The sequence below is a fragment of the Pinus tabuliformis genome, chromosome X (assembly GCF_031772625.1).
Source record: "Pinus tabuliformis cultivar Carrire ecotype Pingquan chromosome X, CPIR1, whole genome shotgun sequence".
Classification (NCBI taxonomy): Eukaryota; Viridiplantae; Streptophyta; class Pinopsida; order Pinales; family Pinaceae; genus Pinus; species Pinus tabuliformis.
Window position 1 is genome coordinate 408,076,398 of NC_142308.1, and position 13,870 is coordinate 408,090,267.

General features: G+C 41.1%; 1 protein-coding gene across 1 annotated transcript in view; it reads right to left on the reverse strand.

Annotated features, from left to right (window-relative positions):
• LOC149140252 (uncharacterized) overlaps positions 1-13,870 on the reverse strand; it is a 221,480-nt gene that overhangs the window by 137,168 nt on the left and 70,442 nt on the right. Inside the window, exons 4-7 of the mRNA XM_089450939.1 lie at positions 3,932-4,022; positions 3,243-3,326; positions 2,880-2,963; positions 2,511-2,557 (exon numbers count right to left, since the gene is read on the reverse strand). Coding sequence (XP_089307065.1) covers positions 2,511-2,557; positions 2,880-2,963; positions 3,243-3,326; positions 3,932-4,022 — 306 coding nt within the window. The remainder of the gene's footprint in view (positions 1-2,510; positions 2,558-2,879; positions 2,964-3,242; positions 3,327-3,931; positions 4,023-13,870) is intronic.

The following is a 13,870-nucleotide window of genomic DNA, read 5'->3' on the forward strand; positions in this document are numbered from 1 at the left end:
TTGTTGACCGGACTATGGTAAGCAATTGATGTTGTTGATTTACCATATGTCACAGTTGTTGACCAGATTATGGTAATTGGATTTGTTATAACCTTTTCTTAGAGAAATTTGTCAACATGAAAACATCTAGATAGCCATTATGAATACCTCCCTCACTGAGAGGGAGTGTCACATTTTGTAGCTATGGTAGGTCTTCCTAATTTATATTTTTAGCCCTTGAAATATATAATAAAAATGTAAGACATGTTCTTCATATCATTTTCTTTTATTAGCCCTTGAAAAGATTAATGTAAGACATGTTCTTCATGTCGATTTCAAAAGAGAATTTTGAATTTTGAATTTTTGGCTCCAAACTTCTTAAGTCGACCTTCCTCCAAGTCAAGTCGGCCCCAATGAAAAGACACCCATTCAGACAAGCAGAACACTATATATAAGGCACTCGATCTCTCACAAAAGAAGATATATTTTGGGCATCCAAGCGAAGAAAAAGAAGGTTGAAGAAGGACAAGAAGGATGAATTCATCTCAAACATATTTCCATCTCTCTCTACGTTGCACGTGTGACTTTCTCGGCATATTTTAGGCAGCAGGTCAAAATTATGGACAGAAATTTCTAAGCAGCAGGGCCGAAATTATTGGCAAAATATTTTGGGCAATAGGCTCAAGTTTCTGGGTAGATTCTGGGAGGCTGAAATTTGGCTTTGGCGGATCAGAGAGGGCCAAATTTGTTGGGCAAAAGATTGAAATGACAAGAGGGTTGGTTGACTAGGCTTTACAACAGCATTGTAGGTCAGTTGAACCATCATATTGACTAACAGATTTAGGTGTATCTCTTGTTGAACTGAATAATTTCTCTAAGAAAAAGGTTGTTGGTTTTTCCCCCAAGTGGGTTTTCCCAAGGTAAATCTTGCGTTCTCTTTGTGCATTGTGATCTTTACTGTCCTTGTGCTTTTATGGTTGAATTTATAAAGTGTAATTGCTTAATGATAAAGTAGAAGTGTTAAAAGAATATCTACACCATTAGGAGTAATTATCCGTATTTCAGAAATTTGTGCTTGTATCTATTGCACTTGAAAAATCAACATTGAGGAGTATTCTTGGGGTTTAAAGGTGGGCAAGAGGAGTCTAAGAAGTTTTCCTGGAGCATTAAGGGAGCTCTATCAAGGACTAAGATCTACGATGCTATCAAGTGTGTTGTTTTGGGGTTGTGATGTTGTGAAGTGCACTAGTCTAGGATTATCTGGGAAATGATACTATGAGGTTCACTAGGGCATGAAGGCTAAATCTGACTAGGGTTTGAAGCTATGTCTAGGGTATGAAGCAAGGAGAGGCACTAGAGCATGAAAGTTAAGGGTATGATGATGTTGTGAAATGCATGAAGTATGAAGCATGCAAGTGAATTCATAAGTACTATGTGTATGAAGACCTTAGGTTGGTGCCTATACAAGTCTTGCTAAGTTGGTGCTTAGCCAAGGAGATTGATGTCTCTAGTATGTTGGTGCCTAAACAATATTTTGCTGAGTTGGTGCTCAGCTAAGGAGATTGGTGTCTCTTGTAGCTTGGTGCCTACAAGCTTTGTAACAGTTGGTTGGTGCCTACAGACATTTATAAAGATAAATTTTTGTGGTTTTTTCCCGTAAGGGTTTCCACATTAAACTCTATGTACTATGATTTGGGTTTACATGCACTTAATGTTTTGAAGTTAATGTATAATCGATGAATGTTCATTTAAAATAAAAATAAAAAGGACCTTATACAGATTCACCCCTTGTCCCCTGCCTTCTCAGTATAAGCATAAGCTCAACAAGAAGAAAATGTGGTTCCATTGAATATATTTATCTTAGGGGATATGTTCTTAGTTGGACCGTGCTGATCATATGACCAACTATTTGATCAAACTGTACATGCATATGTATATTGTGACTACCATGATTTACTAGGCCTGTGCCTAAGCTTGTATTATTACTATTTATTTGTTGCAGTTAAACCATACTCATCTTTATCACACTTTCTGGGTACCATGAGATCCCAGCCAGGTTTGAGTGATGGATTGTACCTATATGCATGCACTCTGATTCTTGCTCATGAGATATGAGACTTCAAGGTACTATGTTTATCACATTTTGTGCCTGTTGCTATACTGTGATAAGAAAAAACATATGGACCATTGTAGTCATCACCAAGTTGTGTATAAGGAATATTTTGATGATGAACTGTGAACATTAGAGGGACTTCAGCAGAAGTTTGTGTTCAACATATAGTGTTCCCCGTAGCTTAGCAAAGAACTCATTGCACAAATATACTATGGCTGATCAGTAACTATACTAAATGACTTGGCACGTATTAATGCTAATAATACTAGGACCCAATTCCTCTCTTACATTGCCTTGCAGTTGTACAAAACAAGTCTTTCACTGACTACCATCCTGTTAGTGTTGTATGAACAACTTAACCATCTGCGTGACTTGCAAAGAAAGAAATGAATGTCAAACTGCGAACATAGTTACTTACTCCCGTAAGTTAGCATTATGGAAGTTTGAACCATCAGCCTCAGAATCCTGCATCAGCCAGAAGCACTTAGCATCTCGGATATAGTTGACAGAGAATTAGAAAAAAAAATCGCAAACCTCATATATGCTATTCACTTCATCAATTAAGGACAGAAGAAACAGACTTCATTTCCACCTCCAAATATTAGAGAGATGGAGAAACAAACGAATGAGCATGTGTAATTACTTGGAAACAATAAAAATAACTGGCAATTAACAAGCAAGAAAGGAACTTGTCAGTTAGTACTTTAGAATCATAAACCCAATAAACAGGTTCAACATCAAAGATAAAACCATCACTAAAAAATATCTTTCTGGAGAATGAATTTACCCTAAATTTGGCACTTTGGAGATTTGCCCTTGAAAAGAATGTATTTTGGAGGCGTGCATGGCTGAAGTCCACACCTGATAAATCCTGTAAAGATCAATCCAAGAATGGAGATGCTTTAATGAAGTGCAAAAAGCACCAGAAATTTTGTCTGTTTTGTATGAAATCATTTCTTGTAATGTTTGCTCCATAACCTCCAATGCAGATCTACAAGCATACAGTTATAAAGCTAAAATTGGTGGTGATGCCATAACCTTTTGGGGAGGCATTAAGCCCATAAGAGAATTAATGAAACTTCTGTTACTACATTAGATATAGAAATCGAGAAATGTAGATGTATGAGAAACAGGAATAGACAGATAAAACCAATAACATAATGATGGGATTCTGAACATGCAAAAGGCCACCAGAACAGGCATCTTCCAAGATGTACTTTACCAACAAAACCACCTGTAATAACATAAAATATTTAAATAAATATCAAAATAATAAATAATAATAATAATAATAAAATTAAGTGACACATCTTAATTATGGGGCATCACCTATCAACCAATTGTGACTAGTCAATTCATTTAAGTACACCATCACATGGCATTGTAACCACATATCAATCTATATCTTAATTCGTATGGATTCTTCTACTTTATCTTATTTATTTTGGATATTCATTTTATGAACCGAATTATTCATTTCATAAGTCAGTAAATGAGCTTTGTTCATTTAATTGGTATCAGAGGCACATTCTGATCCGACCTTTGGACACATCTTTTCCAAACCTTCTCTGAACCAGCTTTTGGCCACACTCATTTTTTTCAGAGTTTCTGTGATCTTGATCTTTGACTATAAATTGGCCCTAGGTCATTTAAAACTGTAAAAATATATAAAGAAAAACAAAGTATTTCACTGCCTGACAGTAAAAGAAGCAACCTATTGTGAAGACCAAAAAAAAGAAATACAAGTACTGATTTATATTCTGGCGAGCTATCGCATGGGGGAAAACACCATTGCACTGGATCTCACAGGACCACTACAAAGTTCAAAAGATGGCACACCTTAAGTTGCAGAACATATAATTGGGTCGACTCAGGATAATATTTGGGGAAGAAACAAACAGCAGCAGCAACCATGGGTAAGAATTCGCATCTGGAACCACTTGTTAATTACATTCATTGCCACCATAACCACCAAATGTTGGAATAGCCATAGTTTCTGTTTGGCATTGTTGGAATGAATCACAGCCACGAAGGAGAAAATAATACAGTCACATCAACCACTGCAAGTTCAACATAAGTGTTGAATTGTAAGGTTGGTAAGAGCAGCCAACCTGAGTCATGACAACCCAACAAGTGAGGGAAGGCCACATCTCAGTAAACCACATCCTTAAACAAAAATACAAATAAGTATTATTAAGGTAAAGGACTCATATCAATCTCATTGGACTGCAACCAAAGCCATCAACCACCATGACTGTTGGAGTGAATGCCACAAAAACAAATCTAAAATTGGCATGTGCGAAGTTACAAGAAAAGGAAATTCTAAATTCAAGTTAAAAGGAAGAGAATCAATTCCATGAACCATAAATTGAATAGGCCATTGGAGGAAGAATATAACACTTGATCATACTAAGCCAAACCATACAAAAAAGTTATATTGCAAAAAGACAAAAACAAAAAGGAGTACGAAAGGGTTTAACGTTATAAACTTATTTGAAGAAGTCAAGAAGGGTGATAGATTATTATAATCCAAATCCAGCATATATCTTAAAAAGCTATGTCCCTTAGTTAGGATGTCTCACTGCATTTATTATTATTATTATTATTTATTGATGCATATTTATATATTTATGTTCATTACAGATGGTCGATGTAACTCCTTTCGGACCAATCTGAGAGTATATATGGAGGTGGATCTATAGAAGAAGTTTCCATTCATTTCAGTGCACTGTGGATTTACCTAACGGATGCTTTCTTGTCAGGCTCACCATCATCTCATTCAGGATTGCCCACACCATAATCCTAAGACAGGGGCTTTAGCAGATGAGGGGGTGCAGCATCATCCATCGGAACAGCAAGGAGTTGGGTAGCAGTCAATCAGTGGGTTTTGTTCACCTCATTTACTTGAGGTTCCCTGGATCTATTTCATACAACTTCCAGCATTATGGTCGAATCTGAAATATATATCTGAGCAGCAATGTGCTTCACTTCTTTTTACTTGACATATAAATTAATAGCATAAGTTATGTCTTGATGGGCATTGCACTTCTTTTGATGATGGCATCACCTTTGGAGGACATTAGACTCACATGTGTGAACTAATTGAGTCTTGATTTCATCTTATTTCATTGATTTGGCAATCTTTGGGGGTAGGTTTGTGACCTATCCACCTTGTATCATGGATTTAATTATATTTCAGGGAATTTTTTATCTATTTTAGGATAATTAAACTTGGCTACCTTCATATAAATAGAGGAAAATCGATTTCCCTTGGATCAATTGTTGAAATTTCTAAGTATTACCCGCTAGAAATTTTATTTGTATTCTTCTGGTTTATTTCTCCTACCTGTTAATTACAAACAAGTTATTTAAACATATAAACATCGAAATAAACACAATATAGTCTCAACCATCTACAGATCAACAACTGAAAGAAATAGCAAACACACAAGTGACACCGCTATTTTTGGACCCCCGCTCCAGTTATTAGTTTTCCTTATCACTCCATGCATTTAGTTTTAAATCCAAGCATGATAAAAATTCTAAAATCTGGAAATGACAATATTTTTCTAAAAAACACAAATTTAGAGATTTCACAACCGCTGAAATTGCAGAAATAAAACACAGCAAAATTATGACAGCCACATACAGAAAATAACACAGTGATTTTTGGTCAATGTGACCCCGGAAAAACCCTCTACAACTCTTGGGAAAAACCAGTTTGAGAGCTCTTCTTTATTCTTGAAAATGCTTTTACAGAGAAACTGAAATACATAGTAAAAATTCCAGCAACCACAAATTACAACTCATCTCGATTTCCGTGCTTGAACTCCACCTCGAAAATCGTGCCAAAAAAAAACAGCCAAAACATGAATTTTTCCAGCAATAAAACAGCATTAAATGATGTATGGCCTGCCTCGAAAAATGTGCCCAAAACTTCTTGTATGGACTATACAGACCGTACGGATGCAGTACAGCTACCTCGAAATTTGTGCCCTTGCTGGTGTCCCTCTTCCTCATTATCTATGCCTTTTCCTGCTATACGGTTTTGCCTTGGGATGCGTGACAATAAATGTTGCTGCCGAGATTTGTTGAAATGTCTTCTTGTTGCTCTCCTTCACTTCCTCACTACTCAGAAATTTTCTCCTTGCTCTCTCTTCTCTTTCTCTCAAATGCTCATGAAAAAATAAATGATCTTTCATCTTCTTTTCTCCTTTTACTCTCTAAATGACCTCTTGGGTTACCCTAAGATCTAATGGCTAAGATTCATTTAGATCTAGAGAGGAGAATAGATGTGCATTTAGTTCTCACATTCTATTTTTTAACTCACCCACTTAAATAAAGACACACTTAGCCTTTTATTTCCATAGTCACTTTTTCACTTTCTAATTCTTCATCGACTTTAAAGTAGAATGTAACTTTACCACTTATAAAGTCACTTTTAAATTAAATTGACTTTACATCTTATAAAGTCACTTTAGGAGAAAAGTTAAAAAAAAAAAAATTGGACACTTCTCCCTAGGCCAAAGATCAAAGCCTTACGGAACCACTTGTCCTATGGTACCCAAATTTTAACACTTTCTCTACACAAGCAAAGTGTTCCTCACCACTCCCATCTTGTCTCTGAAGTAGACATGCTTGCCCCGTGGTAAGGGTTTGGTGAAAATGTCCGCTACCTGCTCATTTGTGGAAAGGTACTCAAGCTTGCTAGCGCCCTTTTGGACATGGTCTCTAATGAAGTGATACTTGATCTCTATACGCTTTGACCTGTCATGAAAAACTGGATTCTCCGTGAATTTTATGCAACTCTGATTATCACAATAAATTATTGAAGGTCTCAATGCTTGACCAAATAGACCAAACAACATCATGCGAAGCCATATGGCCTCACAACTAGCCAAACTAGCAGCCATATACTCTGCCTCAGCTGAGCTCAATGCAACTGACTGTTGTTTTCGGCTGATCCGCGACACAACTGCCGAACCCAACCCAAAATAGCACCCGAAAGTATTCTTCCTATGTAAAGCACAACCTGCCCAATCTGAATCCGTGTACCGTGCCAGTCTCACTCCATCACCCTGTCTATAATCCAAACCAAAATCCACAGTCCCCTGCAAGTAACGAAGAATGTGTTTTACGACCACCCAGTGCACTCTCCTGGGCTCACACATGAACTAGCTCATAGTGTTAACTACAAAACATATATCTGGTCGAGTGTTGACCAAATACATCAAACAACAAATCAGCTATCTGTATAGAGTAGGATCCACCAACTCGGAATCAGAAGCATGAAGCTTCTTCTAGGTAGTGATCATAGGTGTAGACATGGATTTGTAGTCCTCCATGTGAAATCTGCTAAGAATATCCACAATGTATTTCCCTTGTCCCAGGAAGAAATGCCCCTCCTCCTGCCACACCTCCAATACCAGAAAATAATGCATCAAGCCGATATCCTTCATCTCAAACTCTAAAGCAAGATGTTTTAGTTTCTAAGTCTACCACTTAAAAACACTCCATGCACTTTACTGATTTATTCCTACCTACTTGTTCCGTTACTAACAAGTTATTTACAATGTAAATACTAAAAAAAATACTAGTGCATGCTCAACATATTACAGATCATCAACTGAAGGAAACAGAAACAAGCACACACAATGACACCATTATTTTTGGACCAATGTCCCCGGAAAAACCCAATGTGGGAAAACTGGTGCAACTATTTGAGAGTTTTCTTATTAAAAAATTTCAAAGTACAATCTAGGTGCCAAGTCCGGCTTACCCAACAGAGAATTCCCCTGGTAGTAGTACCTCTCAGTCTGAGACAAATGTCTTGGCTAAAACCCCAGATAAACAATCTGGTAGTTCCTTAGCTTCAACCTGCCCCAAAAACCCCAGCGTCTTCCTTTCTGGACTGCGTCAACCTCTCTCTGCCCAGTGTTGGCCCTGCGTCAACCTGAATGGGCCTACATCAGCCTCAGAAGGCCCTGCGTCAGCCTTCTAGCCCTCCGTGTTAGCAACGCTGGCATCTTTGAAGCACTGTGCAGCGCCTGGCTGCCTCTGCGTGGCCTTGCGTGAGCCCTGGCTGCTACTGCGTCACTCTCTTTGGCTCCTGCGCTGATCTCTCGGCACTATCTCTGCCTCTTTGTCTCTCTATACTCAATGCCCCCAGCTACAACTCCGATCACTGATTCTATCTCTCTTAGCAAACCCCTCTCTAGAGAATAGAATGACTGATCTTCTGGTGTGCTCTGCAAGTGACCCTCAAGCCTCATCTTATACTTTTCTCGTTCACATATCAACGGCCAAGATTAATTCCCTAATCAACGGCTAAGATTAGATCTACCTTGATCCATGTCTTTTGGACCATTCTAACATAGTTTTATATTAATCCACATTAATATATTAATTTCCATAAGTTTAGACTTAGAGACTCCATTAAAAACATTAATTATTTTAATATCTCCTGAACTGTTTAGAATCTGCCCAAACCCTTTCTGGGTATTGGAGATCTCATGTGCCCCAACCTCTCCACCAAATTCCGTGAGTAGAGCACATCCGATGCTACCACAAATCAACACTCCCTCTTAGCGAGGACTGTGCTCTAACAATACTCCTCACCGAGTATTACTCTGATCATCCGGCATCAGTCCCTGCGTTGATGCTAGGCCTGTTGCCCACCATCCTCTGCACTGCTATATCCTGTACTGCTGCCCATGGTTCTACAGTACTCTAGGAGAAAAGTAAAAAAAAAAATTTGAACACTTTTCCCTAGGCCAAAGATCAAAGCCTTACGGAACCACTTGTCCTCTGGTACCCAAATTTTAACACTTCCTCTACACGAGCAAAGTGTTCCTCACCACTCCCATCTTGTCTCTGAAGTAGACATACTTGCCCCATGGTAAGGCTTGGTGAAAATGTCCGCTACCTACTCATTTGTGGAAAGGTACTCAAGCTTGCTAGCGCCCTTTTAGACATAGTCTCTAATGAAGTGATACTTGATCTCTATACGCTTTGACCTGTCATGAAAAACTAGGTTCTCCATGAATTTTATGCAACTCTGATTATCACAATAAATTATTGAAGGTCTCAATGCTTGACCAAATATACCAAACAACATCTTGCGAAGCCATATGGCCTCACAACTAGCCAAACTAGCAGCCATATACTCTGCCTCAGCTGAGCTCAATGAAACTGACTGTTGTTTTCGGCTGATCGACGACACAACTGCCGAACCCAACCCAAAATAGCACCCAAAAGTATTCTTCCTATCTGAAGCACAACCTGCCCAATATGAATCCATGTACCGTGCCAGTCTCACTCCATCACCCTGTCTATAATCCAGACCAAAATCCACAGTCCCCTGCAAGTAACAAAGAATGTGTTTTACAACCACCCAGTGCACTCTCTTGGGCTCACACATGAACTAACTCAGAGTGTTAACTACAAAACATATATCTGGTCGAGTGTTGACCAAAGACATCAAACAACCAATCAGCTATCTGTATAGAGTAGGATCCACTAACTCGGAATCAGAAGCGTGAAGCTTCTTCCAGGTAGTGATCATAGGTGTAGACATGGGTTTGTAGTCCTCCATGTGAAATCTGCTAAGAATATCCACAATGTACTTCCCTTGTCCCAGGAAGAAATGCCCCTCCTCCTGCCACACCTCCAATACCGGAAAATAATGCATCAAGCCGATATCCTTCATCTCAAACTCTGAAGCAAGATGTTGAAGTTTCTAGGTCTACCACTCAAAAACCCTCCATGCACTTTACTGATTTATTCCTACCTACTTGTTCCGTTACTAACAAGTTATTTACAATGTAAATACTAAAAAAAATACTAGTGCATGCTCAACATATTACAGATGATCAACTGAAGGAAACAGAAACAAACACACACAATGACACCATTATTTTTGGACCAATGTCCCCGGAAAAACCCAATGTCGGAAAACCGGTGCAACTATTTGAGGGTTTTCTTATTAAAAAATTTCATAGTACAATCTCGCTGCCAAATCCGGCTTACCCAACAGAGAATTCCCTTGGCAGTAGTACCTCTCAGTCTGAGACAAATGTCTTGGCTGAAACCCCATATAAATAATCCGGCAGTTCCTTAGCTTCAACCTGCCCCAAAAACCCCAGCGTCTTCCTTTCTGGACTGCGTCAGCCTCTCTCTGCCCAGTGCTGGCCCTGCGTCAACCTGAATGGGCCTACATCAGCGTCAGAAGGCCCTGCGTCAGCCTTCTAGCCCTCCGTGTTAGCAACGCTGGCATCTCTGAAGCACTGTGCAGCTCCTGGCTGCCTCTGCGTGGCCCTACGTGAGCCTTGGCTGCTACTGCGTCACTCTCTTTGGCTCCTGCTCTGATCTCCCAGCATTATCTTTGCCTCTTTGTCTCTCTATACTCAATGCCCCTCAGCTACAACTCCAATCACTGATTCTATCTCTCTTAGCAAACCCCTCTCTAGAGAATAGAATGACTGATCTTCTGGTGTGCTCTGCAAATGACCCTCAAGCCTCCTCTTATACTTTTCTCGTTGACATATCAACGGCCGAGATTAATTCCCTAATCAACGGCTAAGATTAGATCTACCTTGATCCATGTCTTTTGGACCATTCTAACACAGTTTTATATTAATCCACATTAATGTTTTAATTTCCATAAGTTTAGACTTAGAGACTCCATTAAAAATATTAATTATTTTAATATCTCCTAAACTGTTTAGAATCTACCCAAACCCTTTCTGGGTATTGGAGATCTCATGTGCCCCAACCTCTCCACCAAATTCCATGAATAGAGCACATCCGATGCTACCACAAATCAACACTCCCTCTTAGCGAGGACTGTGCTCTAACAATACTCCTCACCGAGTATTACTCTGATCATCCGGCATCAGTCCCTGCGTTGATGCTAGGCCTGTTGCCCACCATCCTCTGCACTGTTATATCCTGTACTGCTGCCCATGGTTCTGCCACTGCCACTACTGCATCTGTATGACAACTCCCTCTGCATCCGTGCCACTGCTGATCCTTTCTCCCAACACTGCATCCGCACTGCAACTCCTCTCATCATGCTGCATCATGCTGCCCAATACTACACTGCAACTCAATTACTGAGAAGTAAGTAACTAATCTCCCAACTCTGACCTCTCTATTGGGCTAGAGACCCTCCTGATGCTGAAGCTCCCTCTACTTTTGAAAAGTGCTCCCTCTCTAACCTTGGTGCTATTGCAACAACTCCCTGCATCTTGCACCATTGCACACCTCTTTGTGCCATACTGCACCGGTGCAACAATCCCGTGCCTCTCACACTGTTACAACGTGCTAGCCTCGCGCTCTCTCAAGACACCTGCACTGTAGCTCTCTCTGCTGCTCCATCCGCATCCATCTCTACCCACATCAGCCAGTCCTACTACTCTTCGGGGCTCCCGTAGCAAAGGTCTAATCCAAGAGGCTGGGTACCTCGAGGATCCTGCCCCTCATCGCCTGTAGTTCGCCTGACTACAGCTCGATGTCTCCCCACTTCCGCTCAAGTGGTGCGTGTGCACTCATGGCACAATCATCGTCTATCTCCACTTCCTTCTCTGCCCTTACTGGCGCTGCCTTAGTCTCGGAAGACTCTCCCTTACTCTTCTTCCTTGGACACTGAGTCGCATAATAACCCAGCTCCCCACAATGGTAGCACTTGACCTTGGAGAGATCCTTCTTCTTCCGCTTTTCTTGCTTTCCCTTAAATGCTAGGGCAACATCTTCCTCCTCTTCCTTTTTGACTCTAATCCCCTACCGTTGCTTCCTGCCTTTGACTACCATCTGATCTCTTCTTGGCGAAGAGGTGCCCACATCTCATCCCAAGATGGAAGTGTGTCTCTACCCAATATACTCCGGACAAATACCTCCCAATCTTTTGAGACTGCATTCAGGGTTGTCCTCAGCATCAATTCCTAATCCGGCGTGGCTTCTATGGCAGTCAACTGATCTCAGATCTCATCCAGTCCATCGAGGAAGATGTCAATCAGTTCTCCCTTCTTCATCTGATATGACCTCAATTGATTTTCTAGTAACATTCTTCTCTGCACAAAAGTATGTTGGTGGAATTTCTTTAGGGCCTCCCACATCTCATTTGTTGTTTCCTTCTCGGCAATGTGTGGTACTACATGGTCCTTGACCCAGTCAAGAATGATGCTCTTGGCCCTCGCCATTACCTCCTCGTACTTTTCGTTCTCAGTTGGGTCGACTGGGATAGCTATCGTCTTCAAGGCGAAGTGCTTGACACGATTTCTGTCAAGTACGAATAAGATTCTGGCCTTCCAGACTACGATGTTTGACGCTCTGTCCAACCTGTCTTGGTCTCTTACTCCGTGTAGTGCCATGATGCTCTTCTACTTCCCTCCTGGAAGTTGTCAATGTGACTCCCTCTGAGTCTCAATTTCCCTCCTGGAAATCCTTCTGCCGATGTCGAGATGCCCCCTACTCTGATCATCTGTGCAATCACACCACTAATCCGGATTTCTTGGCTAGAAACCCTCGGTAGCAACTCCCTCCTCTTGGCCTTGACCTGTCAGGTACTGTTCTGACTACAGTACCTCACTAGCTCCACTCTACAACTTTCCCACAGCCTCCTAAACCGCAGCACCCTGAAGGTGAGAGCTACTAGGCTCTGCACAATCCCCGCACCAGTAATCTGGCCTCCTCAACCAACTGCATCAGCGCTCCTAGCTTCTGCGTGAGTCTCCCTTTGCCTCCCTTAGCTTGTGCGCTGCCTCTTCCTGGCTCACCATTGATGACGCAGGCACTGCATCACCCTTCCCTTGTTGCTTCTCTGCTAGAAACAACTTCTGTCACTCGGGATAGCTGTTTTCCGCTGCTATTGCTCTACTCAGCTGTTGTCCTCAATTGTCCTATGATTTGCAACCACCCTCTGATACCATGTTGAAGTTTCTAAGTCTACCAGTTAAAAACCCTCCATGCACTTTACTGATTTATTCCTACCTACTTGTTCTGTTACTAACAAGTTATTTACAATGTAAATACTGAAAATAAACACTAGAGCATGCTCAACATATTAAGATCATCAACTAAAGGAAACAAAAACAAGCAAACACAATGACACCGTTATTGTTGGACCAATGTCCCTGGAAAAACCCAATGCGGGAAAACCGGTGCAACTATCTGAAGGTTTTCTTATTAAGAAATTTCAGAGCACAATTTGGGTGCCAAATCCAGCGTACCCAACATAGAATGCCTTTGGCAGTAGTACCTCTCAGTCTGAGACAAATGTCCCGGCTGAAACCTCGGATAAACCCTCCGGCAGTTCCTCGGCTCCAATCTGCCCCAGAAACCCCAACGTCTGCCTTTCTGGACTGCGTCAGCCTCTCTCTGCCCAGCGCTAGTGCCGCGTCACCCTGAATGGGCCTGTGTCAACCTCAGGAGGCCCTGCATCAGCCTTCTAGCCTTCTGCGTTAGCAATGTTGATCTCTCTGAAGCACTGCGCAGCTCTTGGTTGCCTCTACATGGCCCTGCATGAGCCCTGGCTGCTACTATATCACTCTCTCTAGCTTCTACGCTGATCTTCCAGCACTATCTCTGCCTCTTTGCCTCTCTGTACTCAATGCCCCTCAGCTGCAACTCCAATCATTGATTCTATCTATCTTAGAAAACCCCGCTCTAGAAAATAGAATGACTGAACATCTGGTGTGCTCTCCAAGTGACCCTCAAGCCTCCTCTTATACTTTTCTTGTTTACATATCAACGGTCGAGATTAAGTCCCTAATCAATGGC